At 39.6% G+C, this 24,395-nt stretch overlaps 1 protein-coding gene across 1 annotated transcript in view; it reads right to left on the reverse strand.

Moving 5' to 3' along the window:
- Positions 1-3,748: 3,748 nt before the first annotated feature.
- The window catches only part of LAMC2 (laminin subunit gamma 2), a 47,572-nt gene continuing 26,925 nt past the window's right edge, over positions 3,749-24,395 (reverse strand). Inside the window, exons 8-23 of the mRNA XM_015813125.1 lie at positions 23,324-23,433; positions 22,435-22,656; positions 21,084-21,266; positions 19,096-19,299; positions 16,850-16,986; positions 16,059-16,215; positions 14,476-14,681; positions 13,666-13,748; positions 13,240-13,377; positions 12,482-12,626; positions 10,924-11,073; positions 10,452-10,566; positions 8,359-8,558; positions 7,002-7,160; positions 6,794-6,893; positions 3,749-4,391 (exon numbers count right to left, since the gene is read on the reverse strand). Coding sequence (XP_015668611.1) covers positions 4,141-4,391; positions 6,794-6,893; positions 7,002-7,160; positions 8,359-8,558; positions 10,452-10,566; positions 10,924-11,073; positions 12,482-12,626; positions 13,240-13,377; positions 13,666-13,748; positions 14,476-14,681; positions 16,059-16,215; positions 16,850-16,986; positions 19,096-19,299; positions 21,084-21,266; positions 22,435-22,656; positions 23,324-23,433 — 2,560 coding nt within the window. The 3' untranslated portion in view covers positions 3,749-4,140. The remainder of the gene's footprint in view (positions 4,392-6,793; positions 6,894-7,001; positions 7,161-8,358; positions 8,559-10,451; positions 10,567-10,923; positions 11,074-12,481; positions 12,627-13,239; positions 13,378-13,665; positions 13,749-14,475; positions 14,682-16,058; positions 16,216-16,849; positions 16,987-19,095; positions 19,300-21,083; positions 21,267-22,434; positions 22,657-23,323; positions 23,434-24,395) is intronic.

Genomic DNA, 24,395 nt, shown 5'->3' on the forward strand with positions numbered 1-24,395 from the left:
TGTTTTTCAGAAACCCATCTGGAGTTTAACTACTTTTCATGGTGTACTGTGGCTGATTTTATAATTGTAGGCTGTTTCAGTTCATTATTGTCAAGGAAGTACATGTATATTTCTTGTAGGCAACAACTGTACATGGTCCTACAGTCTGGCAGCTTGTTTTCCATGGATTTTCTTTCCCTTGATGGAAAGAAGCTGCTGCTGAAGTTTATGCTGTAAAATAGACACTTTATCCTCCATGCGGAAAACAAACCCTCTCCCAAACACAACAACAATTACAAAAAAGCTGCGTAATAGCTGGAGTAGATTAAATGGTCCACCAATATGACTGTTTAGTATCGTGTGGATGTTATGAATACTGAGAGGGGCTAGGATCATTGGAGAATATCAGTGGTGGCAAATGGCAGCTTCACAATCAGGAAAACAGCTTGAGCTTTCCACACTACTGGCAGTGTAGCACATAGACCAGGAGGATCAGTTCAGCTGGGGGGGGGGGAACCTTAGTGACCCTTTTTATGAAAAAAATAATAATAACCTGTTTATTTTGTGCTGTGTGCTTATTCATTGAAATGAGTTTGCCTGTTTTAGACTGCAAAGTTAGAAGTATTTAATTAGGAAGGACAGAACTGGTTAAAAAAAAAAAGTCAGCCAGAAAGATGGGGATTTTTAAAAAAAAACAAAGTTGAAGTGTTACCGTGTTTTAATACTCTTCTATTTATGTCATTTATCTCTTTTTTTAAAAAAACTATAGCCAGGGATGCACTTTAGTACTAATTAAAAGATTGATGGGGGGAAAATGGGTTTCTAAATTAACGCCCATTGCGAGAATTAATGTCAGTGCCTGCATCTAAACCGTACCCTAAAAAAGATGGGTTAGCACGATCAGAATTTACACCTGTGGATATTATGCTATTCTTTTATTCTCACAAAGGTTGTCTTTTATAAAGTAAGAAGGCGGCAGAAGTAGCCCTGGGAGAAAAATACAGATGGTTGGTAAATGTCATGTGGGTTTCCCTGTGAAATGTGAGCAAACAAGGTATGACAATATCCTGCTGAATTCCTTGGGTGCACAATCTCAGATGTGAAGTGTTGCGTAAGAACCAGCTGCCATTCAAACAAGCACTTAGAAACCAGACGGAATAGCTGAGGACAGAGATGTCTTGATGAGGCTCATCCTCGTCATTTACTGTAGCATCCAAAGCACTGAGTTCCCTGGGCACTCACTGCTACCATAGGCAGATATACAAGAGACGGTGACGCTGATAAGAATTTTTCTACTCGGAGAATGCTTAGATAGCCTACATTACTAGATATGTCGCCCTCCCGCTGTCCTGTGATACATGTCAGCTACAACTGCTAAAGCATTTTCTCATTCACTTGCCTCCGTTGCAGTCACTTCCTGCTGCAATCCACTATTGGTCTTAATGCCAAGCTGCCCACCAACCACATAGTCAACTCTGTGTGCGAGCATGTGTGATTCTCTTTCTGTGTGTGGTTGTATGTGTGTGTGTGTGTGTGTGAGACTGTAAGCCTAGCCTTCCCAAAAAGGTGTAAAGGACCATTTTGGTTGGACACAAACAAGTAGGACATGACAAGGAAATAACAGGACGATCTCTCTGTTTCTCTGAACAAAAAAAGATGGATTGTTGGGGCCACTTTCCAATTTTCATCCAGTTTGGGACAGCATGTCTTAGAAATGTAGCATTGTGATACAGATTATGTATATAAAGTCTTACTGCAGTACTCTTTGCCTTCATCTTCTCAGTTATGCTTATGATTGTGGGGGAGAGGGGAGCAGGTGTAGCATCCATTTGGAGCAATGCTTTCCAACCTTAGCAGCTTTAGAGGTGTGGACTACAACTCCCAGAATTCCCCAGCCAGTAGCCAGACTTCCAGGCGCTGAAGTCCATACCTCTTAAAGTTATCAAGGTTGAGAAACACTGATTTGGAGCATGCAAGTGGGACTGCTTTGGTAAAAGTTGGAGTTTGACTATCAGACTGATTTGCCTTGACACAAAATATGGATTTTAGCTACACAGGGAAGGAAGAAAATTCTTTGTCGTTACCTAACCTGCCCTTTTAAAACTAAACTTTGCTTTGTTTAAAAAAATGTTAAAAGGAAAAAAAGATTTGAAAATGTCAGTTTTACACTGATGTAATATGCTGGAGTTCGATCATTATTGCTACAATGGTCACGATCACAAAGACAATGTTGAAATTGGAAAACTGTTTAAAAGGATATAAGAAATAAAATTATGCTAATTACATTTTGTTGGATTTTAGTGTTGCTTTGATATTAGGAAATTTGGGGCATGTTTTCTGTTTGCAATATGACAAAAGGTTTCTTCTCTCTTTAGAAAAGATTGAAACAAACTAGATACAGTATTCAGCTGTGCAAATATGCTAGGCTGAACACACTGTCAGCATTTTGTGTAGAAATGTTAGAAAGCAATACATCATAAACATATTGTTTTTTCCCAAAATCTCTCAAATTAAACCTTTGTATAATGGCATAATTTATATTTTTATTGAGCAAATAGATATCCTGCTTTTAATCCAGGAGCATGATCTTTCAATTTCATTTTTTCCTGTAACAACAAATTTGTTGTAGTACTGTACTCCTAGAGTGAGCGACTATGACTGATACCAAATAATTAAGGGTGGGGGATGGATTTGATTGGTGTAGCTGAATAATACAGCACATACTTTGCAGTATGGACCCAGATACAATTGTTTGCAAAGGACTGTCCAGAGACTGGCTAAAATAACTGGATGAGGTTACCAGTAAAAAGATTAAAATCTGTAAGGTTTCTTCCCATTGGGTTTTATTGAATCATTTGTTCTAACTAATGTTGTCTGAGAGAGTAGATGGATCACTAAAATATTTTTGAAGAAACCTCCTGCTGGGATACACCCTAACTGCTGGGCTTTATTAATATGGACAAGCACAAATGTAAGTTTAATCCAGTTCATATTAATCCTAATTCAGCAAACCATTTATTAAGATTTGTTCATGTCCAAAGTGTTAACCTATCTTTTTTCTTAATTTAACTCAGTAGATCCTACTTTGTATTTAAGAAATTGATTCTGAATCTCAACAAGAAAGAATAAAACCATAGTGTGTAATAAATCTTGGGATCTGAATGCCACCCTCAGCCTGAGGTGATATAGGTACTACCCCCCCAAAATCCACCTCTTAGACCATTACCTTTATTAAATTCTTCCCTTCCTCGTTTGTCATTTAGTAAGTGGAGATAGAGTAAATGAAGGGAAATGAAGGAATTATCAAAGGCAGGTCTATTTATACAAGTTTATGTAACCTGTGTATAAGGGCCCATACTTCTCTGCTTGGGAATTATCTTTCCACCAGTTTACTGAACACTCTACTAAAATGTCCTTCCTATCACAGAATGAGAGTTAGCAGAATCCCTAGCCTGAGGTAATTATTGTAAAACTAGTTTAGGTCTATGGATAGATACATGTTCCATTTCCTGTAGGATTATCTTAACAACCATCAGAAATGGGAGTGGGAGGGGAAATGTTTTTGGAAAGAAAAGGTATTTCTAGAATGCTTAGTGGAAAAGTTAATTACTGACTAAGAAATTGATAATAGAACAGAATAAATTTAGCAGGGTGCAGCAACATCCATTTTCTTCTACCAAGTCACAAATGAAGAAAGGAAGACCAATGGCTAAATAAAGCTGAGAGTCAATGGTAGATTACCGTCTGAGATAGCACCTCCAGGTGAAGCCAGAAAAAATACATAAGGTTTTATATATTGGAAGATACATATCCTATTTATCCAGCCTCTTCCACACTGTGTTCTTTACAGTTGGCTTCTCTGTCATATGATCAGACTGTTTCCCCCTTGTTTTTCAGTGGGGGGTGGTGTCTTGAATTATATTCCTTTCAAATTGTGCTGCTGCTGAAAGGTAGCGGTTGCCTCAGAAGGCAGAGTAAGGGAATTGCCATCCCAACCTGATGAACAAGCCTCCCAAGGGACCTGGTCAGTAGAGTCACAAGCAGCCATTTTTGTAAGGCAGGCATCTCTTCATTTCACCCCAAAATCATTTCTCTAACCCTGATGTTTGTTTATGGCTTGGTAAATGGGGTTGATGGACGTCTGCTTTCCCAACAAGGTCTTCAAGGTCTCTCAATGGCTTGTACATTGTAACATTTTGGAGGAAGAGTATCCTGGATCACCTCCAAGTTCTTGATATTTACAAGGATCTCAGTAATGCTACTGTCCAGCATCTGGACTCGAAGCTTCTGCCGGCTGGCTGTTTCCTCCAGCTGCAGCATCATTTGTTTCAACTGGTTGTTTCTTGTTCTTGCATTGCCAAGATCAGTTTCAAGCCTGTTCACACTTTGCTCATCCACATCCTCTGGTTGTCCTAGCAAAAGAGTAACAGAAGAATATGTTGTGCTAAATCCATAGTTCCAAACTGCTACATAGGTAGCTACCTCATAATCCAAGAATCAAATCTTTATAATACTACTTTCTGAACTTGTTAACCAATGCCCACCTTTTTCTCAGATTCCTCTGGGAAATGACAATGTTTATGATAAATGTATCCTTGAGAAAGGGGATGGTCTTGCCAATACTTAAAGAGGGAGTGTTCTACCCCCTGCTCAAGAATCCATTGCTAGACCTGACCAGTTTGGACAATTTATGTTCCCTTTTTAAGGAAGGTTGTTAAGAAGATGATCATGTTGGAGCTTCAGACAGGAAGATGGAGAGCTAGAGGAAACAGATAATCTAGACCCTTTTCAATATGATTTAAGACTGGTTATGGGACTAAGACAGCATTGATCAGATTTATGTATGATTTATGAATGAGATGGAAGTAGTTTATCCATCCTTGTTCTCCTTAATCTCTCAGTAGTTTTCAATACTATTGATTATGGCAGTGGTGGCGAACCTATGACACAGGTGCCAGAGGCGGCTGTTCTGTCCCAGCCTATGTCCGTCCTTGTTAGGTCACAAGAACAAACCCCTCTTAAACAGTAGGCTGGGAAAACCAACCTCTTTTTATTTCCAAAACAGTCCTGATAAGTTTTTCTCCAAAACAAAAAACACAGAATACTTTCCTAACAGATAATTGGTTACAAAAGCAAACAGAGCAGAAGTTTAAACAAGAAATTCACTGATAAACAAAACAGACCATGATCCTTGGAAGTTCTTTACAAACGGTTGCCTTCAGCAACCAGCACCGCCCACACCTTCCCTTTTTATAAAGCAGTCCCAAGGCGTGGCTTCTCACTGCCTTCTCCTCCTCCCCTGGAGTTGTCATATTGACTGCTGCTGATCTGCTCTAGCTAATTGCCTGCGGCTATGAGCATCAATCATGTCCATCAGCTGTGAATCCTCCAAATCCGACTCACTCTCCCCACACAACTGAGCTTCATCCGTAACACGACTGGAGGGGGCAGGCTCTTCATCAGACCGTGAGTCTTGTAATTCATCAGAGCCTCCCTCTGACCCTGATGGCCCTCCAAATGCCTCCTCCACCTCCTCCTCAGATTCCCCGGACTCAGCTGTTGGGAACACAGGCTGGAACGTAATCACGACAGCGGCACTCAGAGCCCTCTCTGTGGGCACGCGCGCCATCGCCCCAGTCCTAGGCCTTCAGCTGGGTTTTATAAAACCTTTTCGCTTTAGGCCTCCGCCGCCATGTACAAAAAAAAAAGGTTCAATCAATCAGTCAATTTCAACTTCTTGCAGGAAAAAAAAAGATCTTCCAAAGTTGGAATTGATTGAACTTTTTAGTCCCACCCAGTCTGCTGTTACCATAGCAGCCACGCCCACCCAATGGGCCACACCCACCCAATGGGCTACACCCACCCGGCACCTGACGATGCATAAGTGGGTTTTTGGTTGCAGTTTGGGCACTCGGTCTCTAAAAGGTTCGCCATCACTGGATTATGGTATCGTTTTTGACCAACACTATATTTAAAAGTTGGGGACATTATTTTGTTGCAGGATTCAATCTGGGTCAGTCACCAGGACCAGAGGTTTTGTCTTCTAAGCTTTTGGATTCATGCTGGAACTCGTCCTCAGGGAACTTCTCCCTACCAGAATATGTGCTTTGGGCTATTCTATGCGTAGTATTTATGGGGGCCTGGTTGGATATGGGTTGATTAGGATGTTGTTATCTTGTGCTGGTTTCATTCCCTTCCTCTGGGATCAGTTTTGGTGCTGATGGAGGGTGGAGGTCCTCAGGGCTTGGCATTCACCCCACTCCTGTTTGACATTTACATGAACTCATTGGATGAGGTCATGTGAAGGCACAGTATGCTAATGATGCTCAACTATACCTCTCAACCCTCATGAAGGTGCATTGGCTCCCAGTAGGTTTTGGGTACAATTCAAGCTGCTGGTTATCATCTGTAAAGTTTATCTGAGCAATAAATTTGCTAAACTGGCTTTTAAATTTTAAGTGAGGCTTTTAAGTGAAGATCAAAAATATTAAGTGAACTGCTTTTTATTAAATGCTTACATAATATTATCATATATTCTCTATCGTTGATACCTCAGTAGGGTTGTCTTTGTGAAATAGCCCAAATAAGTGAAAAGTACACATTGAATATCCCTTTCATACTTTTACAGACTAACATAAGAATTCAAATGATGATAAAAATTATTTGCCCTTCTGCCCTCGTGTTCAATGATCAGCACATGTTTGTTGTTGTCTGTTATAATTGACTTAACCTGATTAATTGACTTTCCTTGAATCATTCACTAATGAACCCAAATTATGTTTTAGCCATAAACGGAAACCACTTTGCTTCTTACCTATCGTGCGAGAAACATCTTCTAGGAATCTGAGTATGTCTTGGACAGCATTCGCAGTACTGACAGCCTTGGTTCTGGCTGTCTGGGATGCCTCAGTTATCTAGAGAAATATCAATACTAGATTATCTTAACCTGCTCAGTAGGCTTTCCAATGGAAACAGAAATTTCTCAAAGCTCCCATTATAAAAAGGCAAAGTCGGAAACTTACCCCTTGAGCCATGGAGGCATCCATGTCAATCTTCTTTGCCTTTTCTTGCAGTTCTTCCCCCACAAGTTTGACCTCATGCTTCAGAGACATGATCCCACTCTCCAAGACAAGCACACCATCTGCTGTCCGATTTGCTTCCAAGGCCAGCCTTCCGATCTCCTGGAAATGCAAATACAAGAAATAAATATAAGAAAATTAACAGAGGATATTCGGATGGCTAGTTGAAGAAACAAATTTGGTGGCTTGAAGTGCAGAATTAATAAGTGATTGTAACAATTTTCAAGCAATCCCACAAACCTGAGACACTAACCCCCCCCCAAAAAAATCCCAACACCAATGGTTCTATCAAATACCTCTTTTGTTTTTCAGGTTTACCACCCCATGTTTATGGAGAAGTTCAAGGCTCCATACGTAGTGCTCCTTCCACATGTTTCCCTACTAATGCCCTGAGAGATAGATTAGACTGAGAGAAAGTGATGGAGCTAATATCACTCATTGAATTTTTGCAAACTAGAACAGGAGCCTCCCTACTTTCAGTATTTTTTTATTTTCCCCAATGCTGAAAATTAATGGTACCCTTAATTATGGATTCAGACCCAAATCAATATTCACCTTTGAGCAATATCAGATGTACATAACCACAAAGGATCAGTTGATCACTCCAGTTCCTGCCAAATACTTCAATCTATAGATAAGATGAAAGCTGCTATAGCAATAATGGTAAGCAACTCAAGTGAGAGATGGGAAGTCTTTGATTGTAAATCCCATTTTGCCAGAATATGTGCAGTGGTCTCAGACAATCCAATAGTTCCCAGTTTCAATTGCCCATCCGCAATATGAGATGATTATTTATATATTTATTTGTATCCTGCTTTTATTATTTTTTTACAAATAACTGAAGATGGTGAACATATCCAACACATTTTTCTCCTATTTTCCCCACAATAAACCTCTGAGGTGGTTGGGCCAAGAGAGAGTAACTGGCCCAAAGTCACCCAGCTGGCTTTCATGGCTAAGGCAGGACTTGAACTCCAGTCTCTAGCCTGGTGCCTTAACCTCTAGACCAAATTGGCTCTCAATTATTCTGACCTATCTAATAATTTTCTTGTAAGAATGAATACATGAAAGTATCCATGACAGATTCTGAATAATCTGAAGTTGTATCCAAATGCCAAGTAAAAAACAATGTCTTCCTGTATTCATTGAAGTTTTGAAGGATGGCATGCTATTCAATCTAAACCTTTAAGGATACAAATTCAAATAAAAGAAAATCAAATTGCCATCCATCCTCAAGCTCACTAGTTCTTCCATATCCAGATTGTGCTAACCACAACCACTCTTTTCCGCTCCTCTGTACCTGATCAATGTTCCCAGCAATCTCCCTTGCTTCACCAGACATTCTCCTGGCTGCCTCTGCTTCATTAACAGCTTTGCCCAGGGCTGCTTCTACACGCCTCAGTTTTTCACGGGTGCTCACAACTTTATTGATGATGATTGGTAATCTTTGCATAGCATCCAAGGCTTCTTTTTGCTTGTCACCTACTTGAATATTTAAATCTATAAACCGAAGGTAGAGAAAAGAAAGATAAATTTTAAAAAGTAATTTTTTTTAAAGAGTAAGTTATTTGTACCTCAGTTCTGTTGAATTATCATTTTTCTAATACTTTGACATTAAAAGTTTGAGTAGATTAAGGAGGAAAATGGTACAAGATAGAGAATAAGGCGGACTTCATGCAGAGGCCTGGAGCCAGATGTGATGCTGCAACTTTAGAATCTGAATATTGAGTGCAGGGCTAAAGTTTCCCACCCTCTAATTCTGGATATTCATTAATTTAATTTGTGCCCTGCAGTGAATTCTCAGGACAACTTGCCAAAGGCGAGCATAAACAATCAACTCTACAATTTAATCCACAAAATCCAATTCTGAACATTTGATTAGGAAGCAGACAAAATCTTGCAGGATCCAATCTGGGTCAATCACCAGGATGAGCGGTTTAGTCTTCCAAGCTTTTGGATTCGTGCTGGAGCCCATCCTCAGGGAACGCATGAGAGAGAGAAATTCCCTGATGATGGTTTCCAGCCTAAGTCCAAAAGCTGGAAAGATAAAATCTCTGGTCCCGGTGATCAACCCAGATTAGATCCTGCAACATTATCCTGGGACATGTATATTCGCCTTCATTCACGAGACAAAATCTTCCCTAGATCTGGAATTGTCAACTACAAGCTTTGCCTCAAATGCCTGCTGAGATAAAAATGTTTTTACTGGTTACTAAAAGATGAGGGCAAAAGATGAGCATGTTTTCTTGGAGAGAGAATTTCCAAATGTTAAACAAACATCACTGAAAAAGCCTTGATTGTGCCCTCATTAGTCTAACCTCCAAACTGTTCCCATTTTCAGCCTCTTTTGAAAGTCTTAATGTATAGGAAGGATACTAATCCTGCCCAACCTTTTGAAAACAAAGCAAAAATGGAGAAAACTGAGATGTTCAGAATTACTCTTGTAAGAATCAGGAAATTCAGGAAATACGTCAGCATATTCATTGATACACAGTGCTATAAGAAATGCAAAGTAATATTTATGTGTTGTAAAGGAAAGTTGAATATATTCAAGCTATATTGTCATAGGACAAAAAATATAAAACCTTGATTTTAAAAACCAAGCTGGAATGTCTTCGCCCTACATGACCCTTGATTTCTTATTACATCTTTATGGCTCAATGTCTATGGAGATTCTCAGTCATCCAGGTCATGGTTTTCCCAAAGGTACTTTTTCAAAAGGCAATTGGACTTTCTTTGTTATTCATTGAAGATGTCTCACTTCTCATCCAAGAAACTTCTTCAGTTCTTCAAATCTCGTGCAGGCCTTAATTTGCAGAGAACAGAGGCCTAAAGTACCATGAGATCACACAAAATAAGTAGTGTGAGATCTCGTGCTACTGATCTCATGTGATCTTGCGGTACTTTAGGCCTCAATTCTCTGCGAATGCACCGAAGCCCTGAAGCAGCGAACTAGACCAAGAAATGAAGGCTCTCTAGATCTTCGCAAGATGAGTATCCACAGGCCTAGTGCCTATGGACACCAGCCCGGGGGGGGGGGGGGATAGGCAGGGCGAATGTTGCAGTGCCTCTGCGGTCATTCATAAGGGTGAACGACTGCTGTGGTGCTGCAACATTTGTAATTTCGGGACTTGTTTGTAAACACTAGGGCAGCGGTAGGCAACCTCGGCTCTTTTATGACTCATGGACTTCAATTCCCAGAATTCCTGAGTCAGCTATGCTGACTCAGGAATTCTGGGAGTTGAAGTCTATGAGTCATAAAAGAGCCGAGGTTGCCTACCCCTGCAACTAGGGGGTGCTTATCGCATAACTTCGAACGTTCACTAAGGGGTTACCTGTACTCCCAAGCCCCATCAGAAACTTGCAGCTTGTTTAGACCCATGTGCAACTCACCCCTCAGCTTCTTCAAGATATTCTCAACATCATTGAAAGCAGAATCACCAGCACTCACTGCCTGCTGGGCTTGTTGCTTGGCAAGGTTGACACGAGACAACAATTGAACTAATGACTGTAAGCAGAAAGCAAGACACGAGTGTGAAAATGCACAGCGTAAAAATTCAGCTCTACGTCTGTGCTGTGTACAGTAATAAAGGGCTTCCCTACTAGGGACTCAGAAGGTCAACAGTTATTTACAGACCAGGTTCAGACTTTTAGTATACTTCAAGGGATGTCTCTGTGCTTTCTAGTGGGGATTCATAAACTTAGTCAATATTTTTACCATTCACATAGAAACAAAGACCAAACCATAAACATGCCATAATGTCATAAAAACCCATGATTAAGATTTTGGTTGAAAGTTCTCTGCTGAAGAGTAAATATTTATGGACCCCAAAACTTACAATTTATATTTATGTTGATTGCTTACCTGTCTGTCATTTTGTCCTTTTTCCAATAACAGTTTGATCTCTTCCTCCCACTGCCCTAAGTTGTTTTTCAGCTGCTTGTACTCTACCAGGTAAGTCTCTATGAAGCCTGATAAAGAGTCCATTTTCTGCTGGAGCTGTCCAGCCTCCTCCTAAAACACCAGAGGATAAAATGAGGAAACACAGTGAACCACAAGAGGGCAAATTCTGAAATTGATTGGACTTAAACCCATGTATTCAAAGGGTAATTACTAGTTTGGCTTTTGTACTTCTGAAACCTGCAAGGTTGGTAATTCTCTTCCCAACATCCTCTGCTCCCAGGGAAGTCCTGGTTTCTCAGTTCTTCTCACATATCATGTTCTTAGGATACTTCAATGTTCCCACACTGACCTTGGCAGTAAAACCCCTTTTTAAAACTCCAGCTCTTCAGCAACACTTATCCAATCATTGTATCTCAATTGCACAAATCTGGTTGACCACTAGATCGGGGTAATCAACCTTGGCTCTTTTATGACTCGTGGACTTCAACTCCCAGAATTCCTGAGCCAGCTGTGCTGGCTCAGGAATTCTGGGAGTTGAAGTCCACGAGTCATAAAAGAGCCAAGGTTGACTACCCCTGCACTAGATGATAGCCAAAGGATACAAAAAAATCCCCCTAACTCTTTGCTGCCAGTGAATGGTTAAAAGTTCATATAGTCAAAACATTCAAATGGAAAGAAATAGGAAAAAAAAATAGAGTAACCCAAGTGCTAACTGAAAGAGGGGTGAACATAGTTGACAGTTTTGGGCAGATAGGCAATGTTGGGCACTGTCATCCGTGAAAGATAGACCAAACAGGAATAAACGGTAGATGAACTAATTCTACTTTACTGTAAGGTTACATTGACAGAATCTTGCAAATCTGAAAATACATTTCTTCCTCGGTCCCCTTTACAGCCCAAGAAACTAGGCAGGGATCTCTTCTGAGCCACTGGCCCCGTCCACATGCCTACTGAGGGCTAAGTTGCCTTTTCTGTCTGACTATTCTCTTGATTGTATCTCTTTGTCCCATCTCCCATGATCATTCCCACATACCATTACAGGATAACAGAATAACAGAGTTAGAAGAGACCTTGGAGATCTTCTAGTCCAACCCCCTGCTCAGGCAGGAAACCCTATATCATTTCAGTCAAATGGCTGTCCAGTCTCTTCTTAAAAACCTCCAGTGTTGGAGCACCCACAGCTTCTGGAAACAAGTCGTTCCACTGACTGCAGAGAGCATAGATATTATAACCAAGGAGACAACTAATCCTGGCCCTTGGGATGTCATGCATTAAGTTGCATAGACAGCAGCACCACACTGACCCATTTCTGGGTGGGTGGTAAAGTCACATTGTGGGCAGCAGAGGGGGGTGGTCCTGTCAGAAGAACACAGCAAAGCATCCTTGTGGATACAGCCAGAGTTTCTCTCTCCCCCTGCCAGAATATCCCTTGTTGAAGAAATGAATGCATGAAGTAAAACAAAGACATTTCTGGAAATCTCTTGGAAGAACTACAATTGATCACAAACACAAGCCTTACCTGAAAAAGCTTTGTGTCAATCTTTGTTAAACGAGTCAGGGAGCCAAACTGCTGCTGGCTATCTTGATAGACCCTTTCAGCGTTAGATGCAGCTTGGCTAGCATCAGCCTCCAGTTCCTTTGTCAGCAGCTTCAGCTCATCATATCTGCAGATCAGAATAAAACCTTTGAGCCTAAAAAGGGGGGAGTCTCTCTTCCCCACCCCTTAATGCTTTATCTTGACTTATCCCATTTTGACTTAACTCATATGTAATTTGGAGAATGCAAAATCAGAGTAGCGTAAACTGGGCTCAGGAACTATAAGAGATGGCAGTGCCAGTTCCTGATATTGGACTAATCTTGGCCTCATGTGGGAGGAACCCTCAGTGGGGATGACTTGTCTTACTTTGCAATAACAACATTGCTAATCTACACATAGCTCCCATAAATATATGGTTTGCTTTTAACAATCACATTAAGATTTTGATATGATATGATGCGATCTGGAGAAGAAGTAAATGATGTTAAGTGTGGAAATCAGGAAACCCAAGCAGTTCAAATGAACATAAGGATTTATTGCAAGCTTAAGCTCTGTACAAGAATCTGAACTACTAAATGGTCAAAGCAAATTGACAGTGGATAAGAGTTAATGGAATTCAAAGTGGGCTGGAGTTAGATCTCTTGTGGGCATGAAGGAACTCGAGACTGATGACACATTTGACCCCTCCCTCAGGCTCAGCAGTCTCTTACAGTAACACCGCACAAAGCCCACCAACTCACTTTTTCTGGAGCCCTTGCACAGAGGTTGTCCCAATACCTTCTCCACTTGCAAAGGCCTGCAGCAATGCCAGTGCTTCTTGGGAGGCATCTTCTGCTGCCCTAGTTGCTTCCTCAATGGTATCTGCCAGCTGCAGATGACTGAGAAAGAATAAGAAATAAGCTGGTGAGACAGTGAAGTTTATCCATGGGTATCTACCATCCTTCTCTCTTACCCACCCACCCCCAAATATGGGAGAACCATATTGGCAAAAACATGAAGCAATTTGCCATCGTTGTTGGACATGTTTAAAACTTCTTGATCTAACTTAGAGCTTCAAGATTTTACAGTGGACAACTTCTTAAAAAGTTGTTTGGTTGATGTTTTTAAAATGAGTCAATTAACAGAAACAATGTTTGTCAGTCTGGGGCAGAAAACAATTGATTCACCTGTTTGCTAATTTCATGGCTTCGTTGGCTAAGATTAAGAACCTGTTCGAACCACTTCCGGTGGCATCTGGAGATGGCACAATCTGAGGAAGGAAAAAAGTAATATTAAGTTGTGATTCCATCATGACCCATATTTCTTGAACACAAACATGGAATAGAAGACCTATACTTGGCAATGTTTTTCCAAGTGAAACAAAAATTGGATTCCACAAGGATTAAAACATTTCTCAAAACTGCAGATTCTATAAAGATCTCTTGCATTTTTCCACAAATATGTTTCTCCAGGGTGGTGCCCATGAGCTCCAATGTGCCTGTAGACCACTGCCTTGATGCTTCCAGCCTCAAAATCCAAAGCAAAGAAGGTTTTATGGTATAATGAGGATGGGAATGGGGAAGGTTTTTAATTTTATTTATTACATTTATATGCTGCCCATTTCACTCTCCAGAATTATTCTGGGCAGGTTCTTCCTAGAACCTGTACTTGTTGCCACCCTAAAATTCCTATAGAAATGCTGAAATTGCCCTCTAAATGACAGAGCTGGGTTTTGGTGGGAAAGTTGGGACACAATAGGAACAAGGACTTCACAAAGATTTCCCATTCCCATGTTTACCCTTAAAGTGTGTGTTGAGGGGGGCGGGAGCGCCATCAAAATGCATCCATTTTGCCACTGGATTTTGACAACATATTCTTAAAATGCTAAAGACTTGTTTGTGTTTGTAGCTATCCATCCATGATTTACAATAGGCTCATGCTTTCTAAATTTCATGTACCCTACTGGCCCAAAAAATTGAACAAGGGAAGATACTTGCCACGCCTTCTATCTTTGCTTTACTCTGATCCAAATCCAAGTAGGCTTTCTCAATCAGCCTCTGGACATCTTGCACCTGACTCTGGTACTGATTGCGCAGAGAGTTCATCCTACTGGCTATTTCATTTATCTCATCCAGATGACTCCGGTAAGTGAACTCTTGGGATTTCGCCTTAGAAAATCGGTTTCCCAAAGCCCTGCCAGTAGCTAATGTGTCATAAGAAAAGGACAAGAAACAGAGGAGAACAAGAATCAACATAAATCATATTGAAGTAGAAATGATGTATATGGCTGGAGCAAAGCCAACTAAGCAAGCAGATACAGTAGATTTCATATGATTTCTGGAAAATCCCACTTAGAAAGAATATCTCATGGTGACAGATAGGAGAAGAGATAGCTGCCTACTCTTCATCATTATCAGAGATAAAGTGGACAGGCCAGTTTAAATGCTGTTTAACATATTTTACCCCCTAACTTCAGATTACCCTGTGTGTACAGACTGTGGTTCCCAAGTTGTTTGTTTAAATTAACCAGATAAGGATTGTTATTGGGATCACAGCAGATAAGAAGAATGGTATAACACTTTCCTTTTTATCCATGTTCCAGCCAAACATGTCTTGTCATCTGAGATTTGCACTAATTAGCACTTTGTATTAATTCATTTGTATTAAAATAATAGCCATGGCTAAATATTGCATATTACATACAAGATATGCTTTGGCTTTCATTTAAATAGTTCCTTGATGATACATGGTTGGAAACACCCAGCCACAGTAATAGTAACACTTTTATCAATTTTTGACAATGTTTTCAATTTCAATAATTCAATTTTTGGAATGTTCCTTCTGTATGTCATCGTTGCTTTGAAAATAAACCAATTTCAGAAGAAGCTGGAAAATTAGGACCCATAAAGTGGTTTTTTTTCCCTCAATAAAACTGCATGCTCACATTTCATCAGCTTTTTAAATAAATTGTTTTTTTTATTTGTGCTTTACTATGGCCATGACTAAGCCAGGATTAACACTCTCAAAAGCCACTGATTCCAATAAAATACTGTATGAAACATCTTTAAAACATTCCCAATTTAAAAAAACTGGAATGAAACGGAATTAACTTTGGCTGGATTGTACTTTCTGCAATGAATTTGAGAACTACTGAATTTCCTTAAACTTTTTTTTAATGGTTCAGTACATATTTGAAGACTTATGAAACTCTAAGTTGAGGAATGTAGAAAAGGAGTGGAAAGAGCCATTTCTCAGGGGACTAATAGAGATTCAGTATGGCCAGGTTCTTTTTTTCCTGTAGGATAAAACTCCATGTGGTTCTCTATTGAAGACGGGCAGTTTGTGCCACGTGGAAGCTGAAGCCTGACAGAGAAAGAAAGCAGATCTTTCTCTAGTTGGTGAAGATCATTTATCTTTCTTTGCCTGAATATTAATTTGGTATATTTCAAAAGAAAAATTAAATGCATTGTTGTTAGTTTTTATACAGTATATAATTTGGATGAATCAACTCTGACCTTTTTTTCTGTAACATCTGTTCTCTCTTCAGACCACAAAGGGATTTGGGAAGACATGAGTTTACCTTGTAAAATTTCTGTGTCTCTCAAAATCCTCTGGAGCAGTTCCTCTGCTTCCCTCATTTTCCTTTCCAGCTCAATGTAATCTGCTGGCTGTCCACTTGTCTGGACTCGAGAAGCAAATATCTCAAGTCCCTGCAGCTGCTGGAGGTATTGATCTATCTGGAAGCAAAGCATATCATCTCTGTTAGCAGGCTAAAATGAATTTTAAAACATGGCTAAAAATCATCCAGAAAATAACATTCAGAACTTGCTTAGCGACTCCAGAGACCTTAAGGAACTATAGAACTGAGGCTCAAAGGAATCAAAACTCACATATGTGTAACTTTTATTTCAGTTGCTCATTATGGTGGCTTATTCATTGCACTGGTACTCAATTCTTCAACACTGAGAACAATTAAAATGCAATTACTGGGATGTCTCTCATTTCTGCAGGGCCTAAAGTAGTTAATTAACCTAAAAACCGACTTATTATGTGCCACTTATTTATTATTTATTAATCTGGTTAAAATCTGGATTGGAAAAACACTATTTTTAAAGATTTTAATTTTTAAAAATCCAACAGCAGATGCCTTATTAGTTGAGCATTGCAAAAATTATCCTACACAGGGTCAAGCGCCTCTTCCAATATGATGCCAACTGGACATGGATGCCTTTTAAAGAAAAAAGAATAGGATTTTTCACCCCCTCCTGAATGGAATACTGGTTTTGCTCATAGTGGCATGGGAGGGAAAATATTTTCCACACCACCAACTGATATAAACATGGTACCAAAATACCAAGAAGAGAAGCCTACCTGAGTCTTCAATTCATGGTAGCAGATTGGACAACGGGTGTGTTCACAGCTAGGCCCTTCAAATCCTGGCTTACAAATGCAGCTGCCATCATTACGACACTGTAGGGGCTCAGAACCTACTGAATTGCAATTACAAGCTACCAAAGGTAGGAAAAAGCAGAATATTTAGAGATGGTTTGATCAGAACACGTAAACTAGAAAAGCAATTTCTCTTTCTTTTAAGGCAGCTTACTTCAACCTAAACATTTTGTAATTGCAATCTTCAGATCACCATCCATCCATCCACATAACCATCCATATCACTTTTGTGTTGCTCTAGGCAGCTTACAATAAAATAAATAAAATATGCAATATAAAAAATAAAAATATAACATATACCAACTGGGCGTTATCCAGCTAATCATTCACACAGTCAAGAGATGGGCTGTATCCAATGGCCAGGGCCCTAGTCTGGAGCTAAAGCCTAGTTTTCAAGGCCTTACAAAAGACAACAGGATGGGGCCAATCTAATTCCTGGGATGATGATGCTCTAGATCAGAGACCCCAACCTTTTGGGCACCAGGGACCGGTTCCATGGAGAGAGGTTTTTCCACGAACCAAGGGGGTGTGGTTTTGTATGCTGCCTCCATCCCATGGATGAGGCTTTGCTTGTTTGTGCAGCCCAGTTGCTGGCATGCCGCGGCCCAGTACTGGTCCACGAACTGGGGGTGGGGACCCCTGTTCTAGAGGATGGGTGCTATGGCAGAAAACGTTTTCCTTCTGAGCCCTGCTGGCTGATAGTCCTTAGCTGACAATACCCAAGGCATGATCCCAATCATGGTAGAGACAATTGAGGAGAGATTTGTACTCAGTACAGTCAGCAGCTGGGAATTTTGGTAGATTCAGACCCAATTCATCTAGAGGACAGCAGTTTATGAAAAGCTGTACTAACAAGAGCACGTTATCTTTGATAAAGTGTCAAATTATGAAAGTCAAAATAAAAAAAACCCCCAAGGATAAATGATAGACGGATAATTCACTTCAGTTTTGGCTTGCCATTTATCTGTAGCAGATGGCAGCAGCAAGCCAGCCTTGGCTTATCTCAAAAAAATTAAGCAGGGATGAGCTAATTAGATCTTGGATGGAAGATCACCTAGGAATCCTAGGGAGACTAAAACATTTCAGAACGTTATGACAAGCATTACAAGTACAGGGAAGAAAATTTAAGAAAATGTCGTAGATTTGACCCTCTTTAAGGTTTTATTTTTGTTTTGTTTTTTAGTGATAAAGGCAGGTAGGGGTAAGGTGCATTCAGATTTGCAGAATCCAACCTGTACAGGTGGAATAATTAGATTTTTTTCTTTAATTAGGAAAAAGGGACAACAGAAGGAGTGATCTCTATAATGCAGTGTTTCTCAACCTTGACAATTTTAAGGCATGTGGATTTCAACTCCCAGAATTCCACAGCCAGCAATGCTGGCTGTGGAATTCTGCGAGTTGAAGTCCACATGCCTTAAAATTGTCAAGGTTGAGAAACACTGCTATAATGCCTGTTGACATGAGCTATACCAGGGATAGGCAACCTTGGCTCTTTTATGGCTGGCTCAGGAATTCTGGGAATTGAAGTCCACGAGTCATAAAAGACCAAGGTTGCCTATCCCTGAGCTATACTATTCTAACTTGGTAAATCAATACAGCTGATAAAATCTCAAATGAGAGTTATTTTTCCCTTATTATCAATGTCCAGAAGTCAACTGAATGGGCCTAAGTCACACATTAACCTATGCTCTCCAGCCTTGAGATACTTCCCAGGGTCAAGCCAATCCAGAGAAATAAAGCACATACACAATATGGAGCACTACATGATGGTATGCCAAACCAGCAAGGTATGTTAGTGCATATTTACATCTCTCATTAATAGTTCCCACGTGCACCTATGCATACAACTAACTAACTAACTAACTAACTAACTAACTAACTAACTAACTAACTAACTAACTAACAGAACTGCCTTTCCAACCCATGCACTTCTGACTATAGGGACAATAACCTAATTTATAGCTCTCCTGTGGAAGTTACACAATTGGCTATAACCAATAATATCTGGCAAGCATCTTGTGTTGGAAACAATTTATAATTAGCCTTTCATGATCCCTTGATTGCCCTTGTTCTGGTTTACCACCATTCTTTCAGTATAATTGAGATAAAGCTCTCTAGTTATACTGACTTTGAAATCAACCTTCTCTCTGTGCAAGATGATGGTGTACCTTGGCATTTCTCTGCTGGGTTTGTGGATAAAGTTTGTCCAAAGAATCCATCCTTGCACTTGCATTCCCCTGTCAAGCGGTCACAAGTCCCTGAAGCATTTGGGTCGACAGTGTTACACCGACATGGCTGGCAGGGTCGTACTAGTCCACTCCCACCCAAGGGGTTTCCAAAATAACCATTGGTGCAAAACTCACAGCGAGAACCTAGAAAGAAAAAGAACGGTGAAAAGCAAGCACAGCAAGTCCTGAGTCAACCACACAGGAACTCTCTCCCCCCCCCCCAAACTCTACCTGGAACACAGAGCTAAATAAGCACCCACATTCTCTAATCTGTGGGATTCTGTGTGCACACAACTGTCTCACAAACGTGCAGTTCAGATTGTACACTGTGTTTGAATTATTCCTGAATTCTTTAATATTAACATGTGTTATCCAGGGGTATTTATAATCCAGGCATAAAATACAAACAGGATCTGCAGTTGTCACACTTTGGGTTACAAGAATATGTACACGAGTGCTTAGAACAAATTATTGAGGTGATGGGAAGGGAACACAGGATATTAAAAAGAATCTGAAGTCTCAATTTTTTAAAACAATTTCAGAAAAAGAAGCTTTGTACTGTCAAAGTTAATGGAGAAAGCAGGGATGTTTAGAATTTTACTATCTGCTGTTTATCTGCTAAACCTTCTCCACTGGTTTTTATGATATGCACTTGCAAGAGCAGTTCTTCTACTTGCCTTCAAATACCACAAAAAGTTCAAGAAACCCTTAACCTGATTAACCCAAAAGTGTTACATGAACAAAGCCTAAAACAATTCATCACAATAATAAAATATAAATACCATAGTGAAGTAAAATATTTAAATGCATGTATACACTTTTTTCTAAAATCACGCCTCATAGCAAAGCCCTCTTATTTTTCTTGAGGATTCTTTTAACTTCATATTATTTTCAGTGCATTATATGGTCAATCTTAAATTGTCTACAAGAACTTGACTACAAGAACTTGAACGGCGTGTTCAACTGCTAGGATAGCGAACTACAGGTGTAGTATAGCATTAAACTAATACCTTTCTTTGCCTACTCAGATTGGAATTCGATTTATTGAGGTAGGAAGAAACTCATGTTTCTCTTCAAGGCATACAGTTCCCTCTTTCAAATTTGTCCTATGTTTCTGGTATGTCACTCCAGGCTACAGGCTGAGCTATAAAAGATGGAATGCTCTTCCATACAAAATAATTGCTTCCATAGATAAATAAATTTGCGGGTAACAAACTGTTTCTTAGATTTCTCCCATTATACTACTTTGATTGTCTAAGAAATAATTCAAACGGAGGCTGTATTTAATCCTAAATCTTAACTTCTACTCGGAAGTGATTCAGCCCAAGCAGAGACTAAACATTTCATTAATCTTGTCTAGTCATAAGTCTAGTCATTCACCAAAAACCAGATTTGGAAACCATGGTGATTCCACAGTAACCTGTGCATAGAAAAGAGACGGAGCTTGCATCACAATGACACAATACTTCTGGCATTAATCTGATTCCCCTTAGATCCCTCCCCTATACAAATCACTGGCCACTACTGGGTTTCTAAAAAGCAGCACAGGGAGAATGCATTTTAAAGGAAGACAGAGGAAATAGAGGAAGGTTACATAATGGTTTCTTGACCCCCTCCCCAACCCTGTCCAATGTTTAATTCTCAGTTGCTGCAAGGATTATTTGGGAAGGCTAACTATTGAAGAGAATGGCATATTCCTCTCTTTGCTTTTTTTGCTTTCTCTCTGCAGATGGACAGAGACTGACATCCCCAAACCTGTCTCTGTATGCCTTGTTTCCCTGCCACATATATATCATCGCCCTCCCACCCCTTGGCTAGACTCCTCCCACCCCTTGGCTAGACTCCTCCCACCCTTTGGCTAGACGCCCTTGCAGAAAAAAAGCTTGGGGGGAAAAAAGGATTATTTGACAACAGAATATAAATCGTACCACCAGTTCCTGGAGGACACCTGTTACAAACAACTTCCTGTGTGCCCGGCAAGACTGAGCAACCATAACCACTTTGGCATGGGCATGGTTGGCAGTTCTTTGAGTCCCAAGGAAGGCTGTAAAACCCAGTTGGGCAAGCAGTACTTATATGGTCCAGGGTTTCATCTCCAGCATAACACTCTCCTGAGCAAAGATGGAAAGAGAAAAGATAGAAGTTGGATGAAGCCTTGTATCACAATCCCGTGTCTTGTTTTCTTTTTATGGAGAAAAGTTTGAAACAGATGAAACAAAAGGAAAAATGTTGAAGGAAGAATCCATTAAATATAGAACAGATCTTGATATATCTAAGCTGGCATAGACAAACAAGTACTAAAGCAGCCTTTTCTGAAGAATATAAATAGACTTTTGAAGAGCAACTTTCATCTTGTGTGGCTAGAATAATTCCATTAATTTCACAAATGGTAGCTTATTGTAGGTATCAGGCATACCCACAATAAGTGGTACAGAAGATCTATTCATTAATTGAATCACAGTTTTTCATTCCTGAAAAATGTGGGATCTAAAACTTAGGAATGAGCTTGTTGCCTGTTGAAACTCAGACAGATGAAGGACTCTACGGAAAATAATTGCTTTTCAACAATTGATAAAGTATCAGGAAATTCTTAGAAGAGATGGAAAAAAGGAACAGCTTTCTCAATCCAAAATTATTCTTTTGACATCCAAGGAATTGCATATTAGGTAGCTTATTTTGTGTAGGAATTGCACTTTTATATAATCTAAAACAACATTATTACATAAGATATAATGGTACAGAACACTACTAAGTGATCATGTTGGGGGCAAGAATGACAGAAACAAGTCATGACAATGACAAGAATTTTAGCTGTCAGCCCTGCTCATATGGCAACAGGATTAAAAACTTTATAGCAGCTTTCTTATTATTATTGCTGCCATATGTTTGTTTTTTGGCAAGCCAAGTGGGCAAAAACCAAGGGCAAAAACAAGTAAAAACTGAATACCATATACATTCCAAAAAAATCTTCCTTCAGGTCTTTTTGAATATTAATTTACTAAACATTTAAAGCAGAAACTCTCAAACTTTTTATAGAATTTCTTTACAGCCAGGGACGCTAGTCACATTAATGAGTATGACTCTATCTCTATTTTATCTAAAATTGAGGACATATAATATGGAATATATGCTTGCCTGGTCCTCCTTCACAAAGTATTTCCTGGTCATTATAGACTGATCCCACAGTGATTTTGACATTCGCGCCCTTTTAAAAAAAATTGAATGGACAAAAAAAAAACAACCCACCACGACAGAACATTACACTGTGGATTTGCTTACCTGTTTCTGAATCACAAGTTCCTCCTCCCTTACACTGACACAGCACACATTGCCTGAAGGCCCCAAAGTTTCGTGAATTCTCTCTCTTGTATCCTGAAGCACACTTCTCACAGAATTGCCCCTGGTATCCAGTTGGACATGCACATTGCTCCACCCAGGGGGCCAGAGAGCCAGTGCTTGGCCGTGCCGAAACCAAAATGACATTACTGAGGTATCCTGGGACTAAAAGAACAAAAAGTGATTCTAGGGATTATTCCAGAGAAGAAATCGTGACAAAATTAGACAATGGCATCTGGATTGTGTCTAACAGAAAATAGAATATGTCTTGGGATTTCAGAGATCTACTTCCAGATGTCTTCTACATGTCTTCTTTCAACATTTGTTCTCTCCTATTTCTGCATTAATCTTTATTTTAAAAAAATTAAAAAAATAGTTGAAAGAAAACTAGATACATATGAATGATGAAATTTTCCCAAATATCCTCTGACAGATCTTGTCCAAACTGATGTTTCCAGATGTGCTGGACTTCACTTCTCATAACTTTTTGGCAACATGGTCTTTGGCTCTTCAGTTAAATAAGAGAAGCAGACCCCATCCCCAAGGAAAATTTTTTTGCAACCTTTTCTATGCTGCAGAAGTTCTGTGCTAAAAACACAAAGCAACTCTGAGAAACTTTCTGTGAATGTAAAAAATGACTAAAACCATGACTTTAGTTGGCTGAAATCATCTGTTTTTTAAGATGGTTTATTGCTTTCGGTTTTTAAAAATGATTTTATTGCTTTGTGTTCTACTGGATAATAAAATAGGATAGAAGTGTTCAAATAAGGAATCAGCAAAAAAATAATATATGACGACTCCTTTTTATGCCCAGTTGCTAATCCCAACTCACCAGTTCCATGAGCGGCTCTGATTCGAATTGATGACAAATTCCCAATTAACTGATGATACTCAAGGTTACTAAGCCTAGGGCTCCAGTTACTACTTGGGTGTTCATCTAACCTGCAGGCCAGAGATAAAGAAAGTTATATGGGGGGAAAAATCTACCTAATCATCATTCCATATAAAATATATCTCCACAAACACAGTAAGAAATAAAAGAAAGAATGTACCAAGAAAATGAGCATAAAGAATGAGAAAACAACAACACTCTGAGGAAGAACTGGAAATATGGCATAGATTTTCAGAGAGTGAAACAGTTACAAAAGTCAACTGCCTAGTAAATCAATATAATATATTTTTCAATAATTTTAGAGAGCCACCTATCCTTCTTTACTGTCAAGGAATCAAAGCTGCATCCAAAGCAACAATAAAAGTGATCCCTCTACAAAAATTTATATAAGGCTGGAGTAAACTTCCTTCAGATCCATTATTTCCAGCTGGCACGTCTGATGGCACGCAATGTAAGGGTTCTACTCCAAGTACAAGAACTGAATATGAAGATGCCGGGGGTGGGAAAGATTGAAGTACCATAATAGATAGTCAGCTGTGCTGTGCTATGGCTCAGTGTCACTTTGGTGGAATCAGTGCATAGATTATATCAGCACAAGTTCCTCTATGCTACAAGGCAGGATCAGTGGCTCAGCTTTTCTTTGTTCCAGAATTCCTAACATATTTCCATAAAGTTGTCAGGTTTACAGGACATAGTTGGAAAACTACATATCTAAACAATCAATTTATTGTAAAATAAAACCTTACAGAGCTCGTTCACATAGGAAGATGTACCACCTGATTTCTTCAACACAGCTTTTGATTATCTGACATTTTTTCACTGATGGGTAAATTGCTTATATTGAAAACAACTAAGGTGATACTGAATGATACAGAAGTACTATTTGAGATAATAAATCTGTGATAGTTCATTCAAATTTGCCTCATTTTGTGTTAAAGGGCTGACTCAGAGTAAGTGTACCATGTGAACCCAGAGTCAGTAATAGGGTGTCATTGAGGGAACTGTACTATTG

Source organism: Protobothrops mucrosquamatus, unplaced genomic scaffold (assembly GCF_001527695.2).
Source record: "Protobothrops mucrosquamatus isolate PMUCROS unplaced genomic scaffold, P.Mucros_1.0 scaffold140, whole genome shotgun sequence".
NCBI lineage: Eukaryota > Metazoa > Chordata > Lepidosauria > Squamata > Viperidae > Protobothrops > Protobothrops mucrosquamatus.